The sequence below is a fragment of the Lithobates pipiens genome, unplaced genomic scaffold (genome assembly GCF_037356315.1).
Source record: "Lithobates pipiens isolate NorthernLeopardFrog02 unplaced genomic scaffold, aLitPip1_a1.2 Scaffold_16, whole genome shotgun sequence".
Classification (NCBI taxonomy): Eukaryota; Metazoa; Chordata; class Amphibia; order Anura; family Ranidae; genus Lithobates; species Lithobates pipiens.
Window position 1 is genome coordinate 460,978,800 of NW_027507748.1, and position 20,770 is coordinate 460,999,569.

General features: G+C 38.1%; 1 protein-coding gene across 1 annotated transcript in view; it reads right to left on the reverse strand.

The window, feature by feature from the left end:
- Nucleotides 1–20,770, reverse strand: part of COL4A2 (collagen type IV alpha 2 chain) — a 269,480-nt gene that overhangs the window by 65,193 nt on the left and 183,517 nt on the right. The window contains exons 17-24 of the mRNA XM_077482894.1: nt 18,918–18,962; nt 17,890–17,943; nt 15,812–15,878; nt 13,052–13,162; nt 12,825–12,971; nt 12,115–12,207; nt 5,548–5,711; nt 4,364–4,436 (exon numbers count right to left, since the gene is read on the reverse strand). Coding sequence (XP_077339020.1) covers nt 4,364–4,436; nt 5,548–5,711; nt 12,115–12,207; nt 12,825–12,971; nt 13,052–13,162; nt 15,812–15,878; nt 17,890–17,943; nt 18,918–18,962 — 754 coding nt within the window. The remainder of the gene's footprint in view (nt 1–4,363; nt 4,437–5,547; nt 5,712–12,114; nt 12,208–12,824; nt 12,972–13,051; nt 13,163–15,811; nt 15,879–17,889; nt 17,944–18,917; nt 18,963–20,770) is intronic.

Consider the following 20,770-nt stretch of genomic DNA (forward strand, 5'->3'; position numbering starts at 1 on the left):
AATTCCTTTGACACACAACTTTTTACATACTTCAGATTTTACCACACACGCTTCTGTATCTGTTACACCCCCTTACACTTTTTATGGGAAATTATACCAGCTAGACATCCCATCTTTACTAACCAAGTTGATACAATACTTGCCAAATGGCAACTCTGCATGCTGGCCAGTCAGTTGCCATAACAATGAAGTCTGTATAGATGCTCTATAGCTTGGAACAGCAACTAGCTTCTTAAACCTGGTTGGGTCCGGAAGCACCAGACATCTGCCCTCGCCAAAAATGTTTGAGGTAACAACAATGCTGAAGTGCTGCACCTTGTGGAGCCTACAAGTTCCTGGGTAATCTACAAAAATACCTGCATGAGCCCTGACATTATATGTTATTTCTGCCCAAATCAAAATTGGGAGGCATTGGGGTTGATTTACTAAAACTGGAGAGGGCAAGATCTGGTGCAGCTGTGCATGGTAGTCAACCATCTTCCAACTTCAGCTTGTTCAATAAAGCTTTGACTAGAAAACTGGAAGCTGATTGGCTTCTATGCAGAGTTGTACCAGATTTTGCACTCTCCAGTTTTAGTAAATGAAACCCATAGTATGATGTGATACTAGGGGAAGTCTGAGAAGACTGTAACAAATGGCTGATCAAGGTCTACTAACATTATTGTAATCATAAATTTATCTCTAATGTTGCTCAGTGCCTGGGACAACACAACAGGAAAATGATTAGATCTTGCAATCACAGTAGCAATATCCCTTCATACTGTTAAGAAAGAATTATCGATGACAAGAGAAAGGACATCTACATCTAGATTAAGCTGGATAACACATACGTATAAGGCCAAAGGAAAATGCTCCTCTTGTAATAATAACTCAAGTAAATTAGGATCCAGAGTACAAGTTGATTTTTAATATATTACCTTACACAATGGAAACGTGGAATACAAATTAAAGTGTACCTATGGCCAAACATTTAAAGTGTAACTGCAGCTGATTGTCCCCTCCTGCCTTCATTTTCGAACAGCCAGTATTATACTCACATGTCCCACATCGAATAAAATACCTCTGACAAGGCTGTACACCAGATTGTCAAAATAATATTGGCCCGGCTCATTCGTGTTCTCTGCACTTCTATTTACTTCTAAGGTGAGCTTAGGAGTGCAAGCTTGTACTCTGGACTAACTATCCAGACTATTCCATTGCTGGTAATATCTTACTGCCCACAGGGCAGGTGACTATAAGATTGTCAGGGAGGGTCTCGGGCTGAATGGACTACAATATATGTGTATCTACACTGAAGGTGTGCATGCTATATGTTGTTGCACATGTACCTGTAATGTCAAAATTTTTAATCCTCTTATTTTAGAAGCAAATTATATTAAAAAGGCATATGCAAAGACACTTCCTGTTCAATAGTGACAACACTTATTGGTAACATTGTACGACAAGCTTTAACTGCCCAGAATCATTCCCTCCAGTGCTGCTGCATCTTCTAGCACTAGACACATATCTGTAAAACAGGCTGCATGGATATATTGCGGCTCTCTTTGTCAGAGAAGTTGTATCCATACTGTACGTCAATATATCAGCACCAATCAACAAACCTTGCTAAGGAGTAGATTTGTGGCTGGTGCTGGGAGTAAACTGTAAGGAATGATACTGGACAATTGAAGCATGTAGAACAATGCTACAAGCCTCTATCCTATTTTAGGTTGGACTTTTGCTTAACTGTTGACCAGCTTATGTGTTTTTTTAACTTTTTACCAGCAATTTGATAATTCAGAAGAATGAGAATCCGAAATTCAAAAACCCTAAAATTCAAAAGAATGAAAATCCGGAAATAAGAACGAAAATTTGAAAGAACGAAAATCTGAAAATAGGAACGGAAATCCGAAAATCCGAAAGAACAAAAAACATTCAGATCATTTCTATTATAATTAAATTATTACGTTTATTAACCATTATTATAGTTTTATTATTATTATTATTATTATTATTATTTATTATTTATTATTATTAATAATAATAATAATAATAATAATAATAATAATGATAATAATAATAAAAACTATAATAATAGTTATAATGGAAACAAAAAAGTGTAGTGCTATGTTGCAATATATAAATAAAAATACATATGAAACATAAGTGTATATAAAGTGCTAAATATCAACCATAAATGATGAATGAGTCCACCAGAAAAAGAGAAAACAGAAAGAAAAAGTTCAATATTAATATTCTGGTGACTGTTCCAAGGACACTCTCCAAAGTATGAATTCAATTATAGTTCAAGTGAAAGCATATTCCAAGGGACAAGTGTAGGAAGAACACCACCACCACCTTAGTTATGGGGGAGGCTTACCAGATGATGTTGACTTAGCGGGGCTGTCAGCTCCTAAGTCACAGTAGGCTTGTTTGGTTAAATCAACCTAGTAAAGCAGATCCTATCTCTCATCCCCCGATATCAGACCGTCAGATCATCGGTGGCCAGTGGTTAATGGTTTCCAGAAACATCAAACAAAGGGCAAAAACTCCTCTACTGCCACTTCCAGTAAATTTTTTCTCTACCTCCTCCCAACTCACTTGCTGTGACTTAGGAGGTGACAGCCCCGCTAAGTCAACATAATCTGGTAAGCCTCCCCCATAACTATGGTGGTGGTGGTGTTCTTCCTATCCTTAAAGGTTTTCACTAATAGTCGGATTTCTAATGCATCTGTAAGAATGCAACGTACTGAATTCAAATTTTTCCGAATTTCAAAATTACCGAAATAACGAATACTGTATCTATACGATTGGAACATACAGAATTAGAATTTTTACGAATTACCAAGATAACGAAAACCACATCTATAAGAATGGAACGTACCGAATTAGAATTTTCCAGAATTTACAAATTTATTCGAAATAACTAATTTTGATCATAACGAATTATCTGAAAAATGAAAAAAAAAAACCCTACAAAAACGGATAAAACGAAAACGAAAAAAAATAAATGAATTTTTCAGCAGTGTGCATGTCTACGAATTAATAGCAGATCAGTGGTAGCCTTGACATTTTAGCAGCTCTAACGTTGTGCCCCACAGTCATTGCCATGAAAAATGTGTAATATTGTTTAAACAGCCCTATGACTTCAATAATACAATTGTTTTAGCAGTGTATCACTATGTAGGTGAATGTAGTCTAGAATGCATTTACTACTTTTCTCCCTGGCTTCCTATATGCATGTGTTAGCAGAATTCATATATGATAGTCTAATTTATCACTGTAAACTGAGTGTCTGTGGATCATATCACCAGAGGAGTACGTGGTTATCGGAATAAAGTGTATCTATGATCAAATACAAAATCAGATGTCAATTTCCATGTTGTATTTCAATTATTTGTAGCTTAAAGTGGTTGTAAACCCATGGGTGGGAAAAAAAAAAAGCAACCTGCAAGGCAAAGGCATAATAAGCTAGTATGCATAGCATACTAGCTCATTATGAATAACTTACCTGAGAACGAAGCCCCCGAAGCGGTCCTCCGTCTTCATGTCCGCCACTGCCATGGATCCCGGGGTGACTTCCGGGTCTCGCTGCTCCGGCGCTGTGATTCACCGGAGCAGCGATGACGTCACTCCCGCGCATGCGCACGGGAGCCGACACTCACGGCATATCGCTGCGATCTGCGACCTGCCCAGTGTGCCTGCGCGCCGCTGTCTACAGAGCATGCGCCGTAGACAGCGGTGGCTGTCTTTTTGTAAATATCTCCTAAACTGTATAGGTTTAGGAGATATTTCTTGGACCTACAGGTAAGCCTTAATCTAGGCTTACCTGTAGGTCAAAGTGGTTTGTAAGGGTTTACAACCACTTTAATCCTATTATTATGAATGATGCTGTATTTCTTAAATTTACTTTGTGAGGATCCCCACACATTTATTTCCTTGAATTCTGTGACACATATTCACTATGCCTTGTAAATAGGCACTGCTGTGTGACAGAATTCACAGAGCCTTCCTTATGAACTTCAGATTTGATGAGAGTTTCAGGAGGTAGAGTCAGAACAGGAACTACAGATTTCAGGCAGCAAGGTACCATGGAAAATGCAGTCTTTAGGATTGGAAGTAAACAAAGTAATGAGCATAGGAGAACTGGAAAGCATGCATGGAATCCAGGAATTTGTAGAAAGAGATGTCTAGCATAGAGGCAGCAATCACAACAGGAAAGGAGATTAAGTTAGGATTAACGAGAAGTTTAAATTGAATTGTCAAATATAACTATTGTTTGTATTGCTATTAAAATGCTGATGTTACAAAAAAAAGTATTGTATGTGCTGTGACCGATAATTTATTTTAATAAGGTAGAGAGAATTTTGAAAGGAAGAATTACCTTTTTCGGTAGCGTTTACTCTGTCTCCTTTCTCTCCCACAGGACCAGGAAGACCATTAAAGCCCGCAAGCCCCTTTGAGCAGATAATATCAGTTACTTACAAAATGGTTCATAAAGATATGTTAAAATGATCCACTTTTCATTATGTGACATGGTATGCAGATGGATATACTGTATTTCCTTTTTTGCAACCAACATAGTACTGCTTCATTGTTAAGGTTTTACAATTTGTCGTATAGTGCGCTGTTTTATAGACCATATACCTTTTTACAATAGAACTAAAACCAAAAATAAAACATATGGATCAAGAAATAACAAATAACAATATATCATATAAGTAATAACAAATATAGTTGAAATACTTCAAGAAACTTATATCCCACTGAGGTCTACTAACCTAATACATGGATTTCAAATCTAATATGTCAACAGAGTGAGTAGGGGACACTGAAGTATACCTAGGCAGTGAAGGAGAACATTTTAATTCCAGCCCTACTGGGGAGATATTCCCTGACTTCCTTTGTGGTTACCTAGATAGGAAGTGAGGGTAAACTTTCCAAATGAGCACAAAGATAAAAACCTGACAAAGGGTTTCTGTACCTTAGCCACTATATGGACATTTTGCTGGTGATTCAGCTTGACAGAGGCTGGAGATGTGAGAGATTACTCATAATGACTATATACATTTATAATGTTAACAGAATTTGTTTTCTAATACCCAGGACCCAGGTCATAATCCTAATCCATAATCTCTTAGACTGTAAACTCTAATGAGCAAGGCCCTCCGATTCCTCCTGGATTGAATTGCATTGTAACTGCATTGTCTGTCCTATAAATCCCGTATAATAATAATAATAAGGTTGATTGACAGCCATACTTTAAGATTGAGCATATATTTGTTTCACTTTGCAAGCAGTACTATGATATAATAGTTGATATAATAGATGCATGTAACAAATTATACAACTGGGTTGATTAACAAAGATAATTTTATTTGTACTGGATCCGTAATTATTTTTGGCACATGCCTTAATAGGACAATTCTGTTGACATATTTTTGAAAATACACATATATCTTTAAAAGATTGCTTTTGACTGATATTGCTTTACTCAACCATATCATTCAACTATATAAACTTGATTTAGAGGTATCAGATTATATAACATCAAATAAAATGTCTCACCTTAATACCAGGAGCACCTGGAAGACCAGGACCTCCTCTGTCCCCTTTTTCACCTTTAGGACCAATTTCGCCAGTAAGGCCAACAAAACCCATGGGGCCTGGATCCCCAGCAGGTCCCTTTGTAGCTTCATCACCAGCCGAACATTTGCATTCTCCCTGTTCACCTGGAATATATGTAAAGTGTAAAGGCAAAGAGCACACAGAAATCTGTAATACAAAATCATGAACGTATTAGCAGCATGAAAGTAAAAAATGCACACTATAATGCAGCCCTCACATTTTCTATTCGCCTACTCACATTTTGCTAGTAAAAATAAGGGCTTGTGAGCATGGGCTGCCTGGGCGGGGGGCAAGCACCTTCGGCAGGGAGCTGTTCTCCCAGTGACTGCCCCGAGGAAAGAGAGCTCGGAGGAGGTGAGCCATCAGGTCGCAGAGCGCGGATATAGCCCGCTGTAACAGCTTACATTAGAATTGCTGTCTACTCATGGTTACACACAGCCCCACCTCCTGACCTGCACCTGTGATAGACAGAATGCGGGTCCAATGCTGGGATGCCTTCTGTCCATTGCAGCCTGTGATAGATAGAACGCATCCCACCATTTGACCGCCATTCTGTCTATTACAGGCACAGGTCAGGAGGCGGGGCTGTTTGTAACCACGAGCAGACAGCAATGTATGCTGTTACAGCGGGCTATATCCGAGCTCTGTGATCCAGCGGCTGTCCTCTTCCTCCACTCTCTCTTCCCCTGTGATGATCCAGCCCTCCCTCTCTCTTCCTTGGCACAGGTCACGCTGCAATGGTGGGCACAGGTGAGGCTGTAATGGTCTGCACAGGTGAGGCTGCAATGGTGGGCACAGGTCATGCTGCAATAATGGGCGCTGATAAAGTTGTTGTTAATATTAATTTTTGTAACTTAATTCTGCAATAACCCCTTGCCGCCGAACGTACGCAGAAGTGCGTACTCGAGTTTCGGGGGTTATACCGGGATGATGCCCGCAGCTGTTATACCGGAGGAGCGGGAGGGGACTCCTGTTCCATCAAACTCAACTCAGTGTGCAGAGTTCTCAGTTTAACCATTTAAAGACTAAATCTTTTCTGACACTTGTTGCTTATAAGTAAAAATCCTGTATTTTCTGCCAGAAAATCACTTAGACCCCCCCAAAAATGATAAATATATTTTTTAGCAGAGATCCTAGGGAATAAAATAGCGGTTGTTGCAATATTTTATGTCACACGGCATTTGCGCAGAGGTCTTTCAAATGCAATTTTTTGGGGAAAAAAATACACTAATGATTTAAAAAAAAAAAAAAATGAAAACAGTAAAGTTAGCCCATTTTTTTTCGTACAAAAGTTTTGACTACCTGTTTTTATTTAATATATAGTTTTTTTTTTGTTTTTTTTTATCTAAATCATACATACAAGTAAACCTGACTGGAGGATTGTTTTGTTGAATAAATGTTTAAATGTAAAAAAAAATCTGTATCACTTATGAAAGCTGCTTTCACACTGGAGCGTTGATGATAAAACGCTGCTAGTTTTAGCGGCCCTTTACCATAATTTTAGCGGTGCTATTCGGCTGCTAGTGCATATAACCCAGCTAGCAGCCGAGGAAGAGGTTAAATGCGCCTGTGAAGCACCGCTGCCACATTGCATTGCATGCGCTTCAGCAGTGGTGCCCATTAATATCAATGAGCAGGTGTGGTGGAGGAGCGGTATACACCACTCCAAACGTGCTGCTTGCAGGACTTTTTTTAATATCCTGCCAGTGCATCTCCTCAGTGTGAAAGCACTCTGTCTTTCACATAGACTGCAGGGGAACTGTTTTGCAGGCACTTTACAGGCGCTATTTTTAGCCCAAAAGCACCTGAAAAATGCCCAGTGGAAAAGGGGTCTGTTAGATTTTATGAGATGAAGGGGGATAAAAAAATAAAAAGGAAAAAAAATAAAAAATCGGCATAACATATCGGCCCAAAAAAATGGGCCATCGGCCACCATGATTTCTAAATCTCGGCATCAGCATGGGCCAGAGAAAAACCCATATCGGTCGACCTCTACTCAGGACTTGACATTTTGAGCCCTGCTTTAATGTATAAACAATTTATCAATACAATCTATTTGTAATGAGAATCTTTAAGTGACATTTAGCTACTATACATTGCCAGCCTCTGTTACCAATCAAGAATATAATTTTTACCTTCCACTGCTCTGCACTCTGAATATGCAAAGGTCTGCACAGCTTATTGCAATAGGGTGTGCACCCTAAAGCTCAAACCCACATGTGTCTGTGGAACTATGCCTTTGTTTGTTCTCTATATATATATATATATATATGTATATATATATATATATATATATATATATATATATATATATATATATATATATATATATAACTCCACCACATTGATCTCTGCTGGCGCAGTGAAATTGAAGTGTGTAAACACTTCTCTTATGGCAGAGCCAGTAAGAGTGGGGTCTTTCCCATCTTCCTGCCAGTACTGAGCGATAATGCGAATGTGCATGGGGTGATTAGGGTGTGCACACCGGCATACTCTGTACACACGCCTGTGCATGTGTAAAAGATATCTGTTCAAAGAAACCGCTTACCAGGATGTCAGACAAAAATGTGTTCTTTACAGATGGCTGCAATGCACATGGAACATAATAACAAGATAATGCCTGAACTTCCGCCACAGCTGCAATGTAAACACAGCAGAGGAGATGCTGGGAGATGTCATTGACCAAATATGGTCATGACTGTATTTGCTCAAGTGGAACCCCATCACTGTGTTCACATTTCTGCAGTGTCAGGGATCTGTCACGTAGGGATTGGATTTATGTGTAAACATTGTTTATTTTACTATTTAATGTATTGCAATTAAAGGACTTTTTTTTAAGGTTTTGGTGTGTTTATTTTCACTTATTGTTTTATTTCCCTGGGAGGGTGTAGAAAACTTGGGGTCCCTTTATTATTTAGGGGGGCTTCCAGATTCCTTTATGAGCCCCACATCCTTTTTGTGGAAACAGATGTATGGAAGAGGGTCTTGTACCTCAACGTTAGTGCAAGGTGTCTAAAAGGAGGGAGGGGAGCACACATTCTCTGTCCTTCATTTTCTGGCCACCCAGCCTGAATGCCTAGAGGGTTTGGTTGGAATATTAAGCAGAATTCCGTACCATTGTTGGGTGCACAACATGCAGCTTTATGACCCTCCATAAGCATCGTATTTAACCACTCCAGAAGGTTTTATCCCTTTCATAACCAGGCCATTTTGTGCTGTTCAGCACTGTGCTACTTTAACTGGTCATGCAAGACCTTACCCAAATTAAATTTATATAATTATTTTCACACAGATAGAGCTTTCTTTTGGTGGTATTTGATTGATACTTTGTTTTGTTTTTTGCTACATAAAAAAAGACCAACATTTTTGAACCCCCCCCACCCCCCCGATATTGTCTATTTCCTATTATAAAATATATTCAATAAAGTAAAATTTCTGCACAAGTTTCTTTCGTAAAGAAAAAATGATAAGTGTATATTAACTGGTTTGTGTGAAAGTTATAGCATCTACAAGCTATGGTAAATATATAAATAACTATATATATATATATATATATATATATATATATATATATATATATATATATATATATATATATTGAAAATTGATCAGTCCTGGTGTAGTGACAGCCTATATAATTTCTTGAGGCCCTAAAATGGCAGGACAGTACAATTACCACCCTAATGACCCCTTTTTGGAAAGTAGACAGTCGGAGGCATTTAGTAAGAGGCATGGCGAGTTTTTTGAAGTTGTCATTTTTTGACACAATTTTTGAAAATTGAGAAATTAAATAATTTTTTTTCCCCACAATTTTATTTTTACATACTGTCACCAGTGCAGTACAGCGCCATTATATAACTGGTGTGGCAGTGATTGGAGATACTAATGGCTGATAGTATGTAAAATAAATAAATAAATATATGTTAAAACTATTTTTTTTTTTTTTTTACATCCTGTCATCAGAGTAGTTCATTGTCCCCAGCAATTACACTGTTATTGCTTATACAGTGATGATCACTGTATAAACAATAGCTTTAGCTGTCATGAATGGGTTTCTCATTCATGAACAGCTTACTTTTGATTGTGATCTATGATTAGCTAAGCTAATCACATGGTACAGGTAGCCAGTGGTTGCTTTGAGCTAATCACAGATCATGACAGTAAACAAGCTGTTCCTGAATGGAAAATCATTCATGACAGGTTGTTTACAACGTTATCAGGTGATTGATATCCGGTTGTTGGTTATCGGTAATACCGCGTACACACGACCGGACTTTCCGGCAGAAAAGGTCAGACAGAATAATTTCATTGGATATTCCGACCATGTGTGGGCTTCATCTGACTTTTTTTTTTAAATTCTGATGGACCTAGAAATAGAACATGTTTTAAATCTTTCCGACGGAATCAATTCCTATCGGGAAAACCGTTTTTCTGTTTGCTATTCCAACAGACCAAAAACGACGCAAGGGCAGCTATTGGCTACTGGTTATTGAACTTCCTTTTTCTAGTCCCGTCGTACGCCATCACATTCTAAACAAATGGACTTTGGTGTGATTGTGTGTAGGCAAGTCCGTTTCAGCGGACTTCTGATGGAAAAACTGGTCGCGCGTACGCGGCATTACAGTGATCCGCTGTGTCCACTGCACAAAGCGATTACAGCTTACATTTGAATGGACTTCAATCACACTGCATCACACCAAAAGTAGTGCATGCACTACTTTTAAAAATGCACTGCAATTAGATTACATATCACTTTGGTACCATGCGATCCAGTGCAGGCAAACAAACTGCATTTGCTATTACCTGAATAGGTGTCTGGAATGTTTTCTGTAGCCAGCTTACAATGTATCTGTTGCTGACAGGTATTTTTTTACAAGCCAAACTAAACTTAAAGTGCATGTAAAGGAAAAACTTTTCTTTTTAGTTTTCAATGGGGTAGGAAAGCATTATTACCCTTATCAGCTTGTTCTTTTTTGCTCTTTGTATCCTAGTGGGGAGATTTCCTTTTCCTCCAGAAAATTTGTCCCCATTGGAAGATTCTAGCACACCTGGGGACAGGCATCCACACAGATGTCAAATTGTGAGCAATGGCCATGTCCTGGCAGTTGCTGCATTCCAAATAACATGAATGGGATTGCTCAAATGTGGAGGCATTGAACACCTGTGCATCCTTTGTGGGCAAGCACAGGCCTTTGCATGGGGTTACGTGAAGCACCCTCATTCATTTAGGCGGCTAGGCAAAATTTCCTATTTTGCTTCACTGAAGTCAGTGGAACATTAATCTATTGTTTTTGTCTGGTCAGGGTTTCCTAGCTGGTGTTTGATTTCTCTCACCTGCTCTCCTTGCTACAGAGCAGGGAGAGTTAAATGTCCAGTATGAATATTTATCATGTCCCAGCCATTTCCTGGAAGGAGGCATCCAGACGGTGGCTGGGGACACGATAAATGCATGAGAGGCCTTTCCTTACTGTTCTTTCTCCTTTAGCGAGGGTTTCAGTTCTCATGGAGCTACTGCACCTGGGAGGCAGCTATGCTGAGTCAAGGATTGCTGTTTGGGCCTCAGGAAGTGCTGAGCTGAGGGCCTAGTGAAGGTTACTGATGCATTTTTTCTGGAAGGTACTGTCCTGGTCTAGTGAATGATGTTTTGGCTCCCTCACTGAGGATCTACAGTATCTGTGGAAGCTGGATGGCAGATAATCCCTAGGACCTTGTGAGTAAGACCTGTGTTTGTGACTTTCATGTGAGCCTGCAGCTATTTGTGTTAGAGGTTTGTCCTCCTATTATTTGTTTTTGAGTATCCTGAACCCCTTTCCTGTTTCATGTTACTCAACAATAAATTCTAAAATTACATCTCCTAGACTGAGCCCCTATGGTTGGTGTGCATGGAACCATTCTTGTGACTGGCAGCCTCTGTACCAGCATGGGAAACCTGGGCATATTCTCAATGACCTATTTGATGGTGAGTGCTACGTACACTATAGTATGACTGTTTGAACAAAGCCTAAAAACTGGCAGAGGATCTAACCTTTTCCACACTTTAGGAATACAGAAAATAAAACGTTTTGCCATTGCATACATATTAACGTGCCAAAAAAATCATGAATTGCAGTAGCTATATTAATGTTTCATGACCACATTAAAATTATTTAAAGTGCATATCACGCCAACATTTACTTCTAGTTTTGGATGACGTAGGCAAAGATTAGAACCCTGTTGGGTGTTAATGTGAATCAGGGATACAACCAGATAAAACCAGACAGGCCCTCCCCTTCCAAGCTAGAGAAAAGCATTTTTTCTTGTTTCTGTGTTGCTGATGTAGCATTCCCATCGCTTCCTGTCTGGTGAAATATTGTCAGCATGGCAGAAAATTTGAGTAATTCTCTTAGACCCCTGGACCCCTGGAAAGCCGTAAAAAAATCTGATACAGGTGTTTACCCTTATATACTGTTTGCAAAACCAAGTCTTGGTTGGACATGCACTTTATAACACTAATATAAATATAATCACCTTTAAGCCCTTTTAAACCAGCAAAGCCAGGATATCCATCCGATCCATCATTTCCTGGGAATCCTTTAGCACCTTTTCTTCCAATGCGTCCACCTAAAAAGGCAATATGAAGCTGTGTGCTGTAATTTGAATACAATTAATTTCCAAGATTAGCTTTTTTCCATTACTAATGGAACTGAATGTAGGTGAAACTGCCTCTTTGTATCAATAAGTACTTATTTAATAAATGAGAGAGGAACAAAGATAGAGAGAAGCAAAGAGAGAACAGGATGAATCTCTGATATAAAAAAAAGGAGGACATTATAGCTCTGACCTCACTATATTAGTATACTTGTAGAAACATATTTATACTATAGTCAAAAAAACTTGTGCTGAGATAAATATTGTGACTGCCATTGCTGATCTGCTTCTGGAAAAGTTGCCCAGCAGAGAGATTGACCCTCTGATGTCTGTACTGAGTCACTGTCAGAGTGAAGTCAAAACTCCTTAACCCTGTGCATAATAGCTCCAGGTCAGTGTCTTTGAAAGTATTGTAGCTGGATGATCACCATGACTGCTGGGCATTTAAGCAATGACAGCCCCATTTCTCAAAGTACAGATTTCCTTTAAGACTATCTTAGAAAGAAATGTAAAGTCGTTCACATTTAGTAAGAAACGAATGGCTACAGGTGTAGCCTTTCTTTTGACTTAAATACACAATTGCTACTTACCTGGATACCCTGGAAAACCATTGGGTCCTCTTGGGCCAGGCTCTCCTGGTTCTCCATCTCTCCCTTTTTGAAAAGCAGGTAATCCCGGGTTTCCTTGATATCCCTTTTGACCTTTTTCACCACTCAATCCAGGAAATCCTGGAGGACCTATGCAAGAAAGAATATTTAGTCAGTGACCTAATAAAATTATGAAAAACACAATACAATGATGTCACATCAAAAATTACCTGGGAAAGGGCTGGGTAAACCCATTAAGCCCGGAGGGCCAGGACTCCCTTTCTCTCCAGTTTCTCCATCAAGACCAACATTACCAGGAAATCCTGTATCTCCTTGTTCTCCTGTAAGCATGTAACAGATTGAGAGCAGTTCGTTTTTACCACTAGAAATATTGTCAGTTATGATTGCTTCTTCCTCTGTAGCTTCCCTGCTTAAATTTATCACTATAAGCTTGCTTTAAACCAAGACTTTGTTTGCAACTTATTTCATTTTTTTGTGTTTTGTGTTTGCCCTTCCTTTGGTGATGTTGCAGGTGGATCATTGCGGGGTATGTGAGTAAGCAGGTGAGCTCCACACAGAGGGAGGGTACTTCCACATCTGTGAGCACAGAATTTAAGACAGAGAGGCTCCCGCTTGGAGCCTCTGAAAATCAACATTGTGGGGCTGGAAGGGGCGTGGCAGCTTTAAGTACTGGGAGATACAGGACAATGCAGGGCATCCAGTATCTCCTAATAGAAGTCCCGGGGGCACAAAACTGACTACAAGATACCAGCACGCTGTACAACTGTACAACTGCTCGGAATTCTGTATATCCTTGCAGGGATCCTAAAGAGGCAAGATGACAAGCCAGTATAGATCTGCTTCCATGCTTAGCACGGTCAGTTTGAAACAGGAACCACAGGGAACTGGTAAGATCACCAGGTATATAGAACGAACCTACAAAGTAAATTACAGGCTACATTTACAAACAAGTTTATGACTCATCAAATACATATGAAGTTTTATTTTTATAAGACACTGACCATAATAAATAAACCACTATGCATTCCCTTTGGGCACATTTTAGGATGTGGTACAAAATCTTATCTTCATACAGAACAATACTGACACTGGGTAAATGTTTTCATAGCAAGTTTATTGCATAACCACTTTTGTAATTGTAAGGTGGGTTTAAATGCAAGGTCACTTTTCTGTCCCTAGCTTAGAACTAAGAAGACTTTACTACAAAAAAAAAGTTGCGATTCTGCACTAAAAAATGTGTGAATTTTTACATCAATTATCCACGTGACGTCACGTGAAAAGCAAATTCCTGTACAAAATTACATATAAAATCATGTGCATATGTTTTACATATGATTGGTTAATTGAAAAAAGGTAAATTATCACACAGTTTTTGAATAAATATTCTCAATTCCTTTAGTAAATTATATCAAACGGGCACTTAATTTTTTCAATAAGCTTTACATTTAAAAAACTTGTATTCCTATTATCACATCACAGAGTTCTGTTGATGGGCAAGTGAGATCCTGTTATTCAACTGCTCATCTTCCATTCACAGTAGGGATGCACCAATACCATTTTTTTATGACCAAGTATGAGTACCAATACTTTGTTCCTCTGCCTATGTGAAGGGGGGTGTCCCTCTCCTCCTATCAACTTTCACACAGTGCATAAGAGTTGTAACTGCAGCTATCTACCCCCTCTTCTGTACTCCTCACAGATGCAGAAGGATTTTATCACAATTGTGCTCATTTGAAGGGTTGTAGACAAGAGAAGACTGCAGATAAACAAGTAAGGCTGGGTTCACACTTAGTGCATATGTTGCTCACAGCAGGGGTCTGGTGCTTCCCTGTTCTCCATTTTAGGGACAAATCAGGCCCGAAACAGAGCCAAAGATGCACAGGACTCCTGTGAAATCCGCTCCACAGCCGCCACGGAGATGTGTGAACCGGCTACATTGAGTGCCAGTCACACTCTACCGTCATGAGAATTGCATGTGTGAAACCCTGCATGCAATTCACACTAATGTGAACCCAGCCTTAAACTTATGTAGGGGGATTTGTTTCTTCTCTTTGCATCATCTGAGGCTATTCACTTCACTGGGTATATGACAGGGTTTACAACCACTTTAAATAGCGTAATCTCATTGTTTTGTAGGTGTTTGGGAAGAGCATAGCATACATCAAAATTCACTTTTAATAAATCCTTTGTTAGTGTGTTGCCATAGATGGGTAGGGTTGCCCCCTTAATCCCCTAAAATTATAAACATATGAATTACACAAGCTATGTGGACAATTAAATGCAGTTAAGGTACAGATTGAATCCAATTACTCATATAAACCACATCAATTTATTTATTATAGGAACAATATATACAGCTGTGGGACTGCATGTAGGAGTATATTGTATAAGTAGCAATTTATTGGACATAAAATCCCATGTGGAATGGGTGTTCAAAGTTTGAGCAAAATTGAGATAATGTGGTACTCACTGAAACATCCAGTGGACCATGAGATTGCTGGGACATATTGGGGTTTATTTACTAAAGGCAAATCCACTGTGCACTACAAGAGCACTGCAAGTGCACCTGGAAGTGCAGTCGCTATAGATCTGAGGGGTAGATCTGAAACAAGGGGAAGCTCTGCTGATTTCTATCATCCAATCATGTACAAGTAAAAATGCTGTTTTTTATTTTCCTTGCATGTCCCCCTCTGATCTGCAGCGACTGCAATTCCAAGTACACTTGTAGTCCACAGTGGATTTGGCATTAGTAAATCAACCCCATTGCGTAAGAGCAAACATTTTTTTGCCCTGAAATGTCCAACTTATAGCTTTTTTTGTTTAAAGTTAAATTACTAACATCATCAGCCACACAAACTGAGTTATTCATATGTGTCCATTTTAAAGTGATGATGCAGAAACCCTATATAGGTATTAATATGGAGGTATGTTATCTGTGCATGCTTGATGTTAGCATTAAACATAGTTACCTTTCTGTGTTTTAAGATTTGTAACATAGGTTGGTGGTCCAGGAGCACCTCTATCACCTTCTTCTCCCTATTCAATTTTGCCAGAGAAAAAATATTTCATAATACGCATAACAGTAAAATACAAATAAACATACATATATATATATAAATAAAAGTAGTTTTCGCTTTCAGAAGGTAAAAAAAGGAATTTTTTGACAGCGGGCCCAAATTTATGGACAGCTGACGCCTGATTCAGCAGCCTAATTGTAGAATGTCTAGAGCAAGTGATTGATTTGAGCAACAGATTTATATGAAATGTAATTGCATTTTACATTTTTGGGCTTCTGCACTAATGTAGAAATGGTTGCATACATGTATCTATGAATGATATAAAACACTCACTTACCTAAAGTTTAATGATGTCCATCATTTTATTAAGTCCATCATTATGGATCTAGGTACCACTAATTAACAACCCTTTTTAACACAATGAGCTGTGAATCATTGTATGTGCATGCTTTGTTCTTTAGTTATCTGTTTCTAATCTAAGGCTACTGGTGCTTTAGAGTGGTGTACAAGTTATATTTTTGTCTGAGATGTCAGTTGTAAGCAGAGAACAGGAACTCTGCAGCGTTAGGCAATAGATGATAGTCCCATGACTAATGCTCTAATTGTTTGCTTAGGCAGTTATGATTTGTCTGTAAAACAGATGGGGATTCCCACAAAGCAAAGTTCCCTTTGAAAAGTCTCTTTACCCTAGACAGCAATAAACTTTTGAAATAGAATTAGTATTTCATGGGATGTGGTATATCATGATAATAAATCACACAAACGCTGTGGAAATTGCGTGGGTTGATGTGGTATTCCAATTAAATCATTCATAATAACCTGTCTATGCCCACTGACTATGATTCCAAAAGTCAGCTCTCCTAGAATGAAGAGACTATAAATGTATTTTACAATCTAGGCAAAACAACAGAAACAAAGGCACATAACATCCTATTAATCAAAGTAGCAGCAAATAATCTAAATGCTTTCAAATTTCTGCTCTGAAATGTGGATCAATATATCCTAATTCCGCATTAAAAACACTGCACTATCAAAGGTATAAGCATAAAGCATATATCATCTACACCGTGGTAATAATAATGTATGAAATATATGATGAAAAATATATAAAATAACAAGTGCTTAATAGCCAAATAATAAAGTGACAATGTGCATTCATATAGTGATGAAAAATATTAAAGCAAATAAATCTGTGGAACTCTAAATAGATCCAAATACTGGAATTATAAAAAGTGCTTAAGTGCACTGTGCAAATTGATCCAATTCACAGGTGCTCCACACTCCATGCAATTCAGTATGCTGTGAAAGTGATGCGATAATCAGACGCTGTGTTCTCACGTGTAATGAAGGCTCACCTTAAGGTGTGTGACACCTATGCATTTTTAGTGCTTTTTGCATTTTGCAGATTTGCACTACAGAACATGTTCCATAGGAAACCATGTTAAATGGACTGCAGTGCAAATCTGCAAAATGTAAAAAGCACAAAAAAATAAGTGTGAATCCAGCCTAAGGCCTCTTGCGCAGCATACACTTTCTGGTGCCCCGGATGTCTTGGAGCTGCATACAGCCAACCATAGATATGAATGTTTGAAGGCAGCTGTACAAAGCTTTGTGCTGCAACTAATACAAAGTAGCACACGCACACAGACAAGACGTAATGTCTCAAACACACACTTTGGGATGTTACATCTCTGCACATGCACTACTTTATGCTAATAGCGGTGCGTAGCTGCATACAGCCACCTTCACCCATTCATGTCTATGGGCGGCTGTACGCAGCACCAGGACATCTTGGGAATTAGAAATATGCAGTGTGTTTATGATGCATAGGTAAATGCACCCATGTACATGAAATCTAATGGAAATAAAGTGGAGGCTAAGTAACATGTATGTTCTCAGCTGAGCAATATACAAAATAGGCTGAGAAATTCACCAGCACTGAAGTCTATTGGCCTGGTTTAATTTGCATACAGGGAGACTGGACAGAAGAACGACTGGATAATAATATATGCATAAACATTTTGTTTTACCTTCAGTCCTTTAAAGCCAGGTATTCCAGGATTACCATCAAGTCCAGGCAAGCCCTATTAAAATATGTAAAAAACAAAGATTGAGTTGAAAATTAAATTTAAACAAAACTCAAAATAAAAGAATAATCTGAATGGGGTATTAACCCTTTAATGTTCTGCTCCACCGTTTGGTAGCGCACATTTTGAGTCACGCTAACTCATTGAAAAATGTGGAATTTAAAGGATTAATATAGCTGGGTGAGCTACACCAAAGATATAGCTTTAATGGACACAAAGTTCAAAGCTGTCAGTGTGAATAAGATCATAGGACTTGATACTGATAATGATACCACTACTCACTAACTAAAATGTACTTATGTCATAACATAGAGGTAGAAAAAATAAAGTTTGCATATGACTTTTTTATTTTCTGAACTGCAGCTCCATCTCTTACCTTTGGTATACTGATGAATTGTATTGAAAAAAGCAGACGAAACATAGTAAAAAAAATAAGCCCAACATTTCTGCTTGCCAGTCATGCTAACCATTTCCATAGGACATAGGGTTTAATGGGCACTGTAAGGCTTTTATAATTATTGGGTGGCAGCCTTCTCTACTTTTATCAAGCCATACATGTATACTTAATAATAAATATAAATATATATATATATATATATATATATATATATATATATATATATATATATAAAACATATCTCAAAGCCCATCCTTTCTTTGTTTCTGTACCCTGTCCCCCACTATTAACCAAAAAAAGGTTGGAAAGTAGAATAGATTTTCCTCGCTCCAGTAATTCCCTCCATATCTTCCTCCATCCTCCAGCACCAGACCATTTCCCAGGGAGCTCTGGTTGTTGGGGATATGCCCCCTGGGTGTGCATCATCATGTTGACCTGGGCTCAAAATACAATGCTACAGAAAATGGAGCTGACATCATACAAGTGATGGGGCTGTAAAATTATAATATGCAAGTTGACTGTCTCTGTTTTAGAAAGGGGAAACCTATAAAGATAAAAAAAATGTTTAACTTACATTTTCTCCTTTTTGTCCAGGTGCACCATCATTTCCAGACGGTCCCTGAAAAATTAATCTGATTATTATGAAATTCATTCATTCAAAAACAGGTTAATGTAGTACAGTGGCATCTGAATGTATAGCTCAGGCATGAAGATGACCATCAACATTTCTATTTTTTTCTTTACAGCCTAGTTCACTTGCTGTCACTTTATATTTGCTTTTTTTTCCTCTTAATTATATTTTTGTTAATTGGCATGAGTACAAAATAATTTTACATTTTTTCCACATCACAATTGGCACATTAGCTATAAATCAGACCTTCACCCTCTGTTTGCACTGTTTTTCCTTTTCTATGTTTACCTCTCCCAGGTGATAATGATATCTCCACAGCTCTAAACCCTAATGGGTATTGTACATTACATAATCCCCAGATTCTTCACTTTCTAATCACAGCGGCCAGAGGAAGGCCAGACTAGCATGTCTCATGGGGAGACTGGGCTGTCTGAGCCAAAAAGAGGCAGCTGATACCCAATGATGGCAGAGGTGCAGTGGATCACAAAAGAACAATGCTAATTATCCTGGGCAGGTAAGTATGTGAATTGAAGATAGGTCTTAATAACAGGTAGGAGGGCAGGGGTGGGGAAAGTGACGTTCATTTTTATTACTTTGACAACCATAATGCTTTTTGATCTCTCCACCAATGTTATGGTGACATTTATTAGGTTACGTTTTCCAGGAACCTTAAAGAGTTTTTAAGAGGGTGCCCAAAGTTTACTTTTTTCATTTGAAAAGTTGAAGAAAAAATGAAAAGGGGAGATAAGTATAATTTAAAAATCATTTACGTGTGTGTATACCTAAAACCTCTTTTTTTAAATTTGGATAGAGTATAGCAGAGTTGAAACCCTGACAGTTTATGATTTGTTATGTGTTTCCCATTGGGGAGATTTCCTTTTACGTTCTCTCCTGAGATGCAAGAGCAAGTGAGTAGAAATGACTCCAAAGTTAGGGAATTTCTCTTCTTAGTGTCCTTTTTAGATGATTTAGCCTGACCTCTTGTTCTGGTGACAAATTGTACAATTTTGTATTTCCCATCAATTTAAGTTCCATTAAAAGTAGTCAACAGAACAGAGAAAGTTAATCTCCCCAGTGGAGTCAAAGACAGCAGTAAAAACTCAACAGAAGTTTCAACCGCGCCCCACTTTATCCATGCGTTAAAAAAAAGTTTTGCCTATAGAAAAACTTTAAATCATGGACCTCAGATTATATTTGAGAGCAACATTGAACCTAAATTGTTACTCCTGGGAAAGAGGTGGATGGTAATTTTGAGAGTTAGAACATTCTAACCGATAGAACCAGGTCTTTCTGAAATTGTCCTATCGATTTTTTTTTTTTTAAGAATCCCTTAAGTCTTCCATATTTATGTGTTCAATAAATTTTGAGAATCATAGGTTCATGGTAGGAGGTGAGGCTTTACTTCCAGAGAGTCGGTATGCATATTTTTGCTGTATTTAACAAGTGTACCCACAATATTTTTTAAATTATTTCTTTCTAGGTAGTGATCTAGGTGATGGGGAGGAAAGCAACCAGATTGTTTCTCAGGCTGACATTGTCAGTTTAAAGATTAGGTCTCTCGTGGCAACAATTTTTTTAGTAATGAACATTCCCAGAATAAATGCAGCAAAGTTACAGAGAATTGGTTACACTTTCATTGTTTTGTTTCTGTTTTTGTAGCCAAAATGGAATAACACCCATTTTATACAGTATTTGTCATATATTCTGATTACCATTGCATAACTTAAAAAATATATAAAAAAAAAAAATTATAATTAAAAATAATTGCTTTTTAAAATTATTTTTACTTGCTTAAA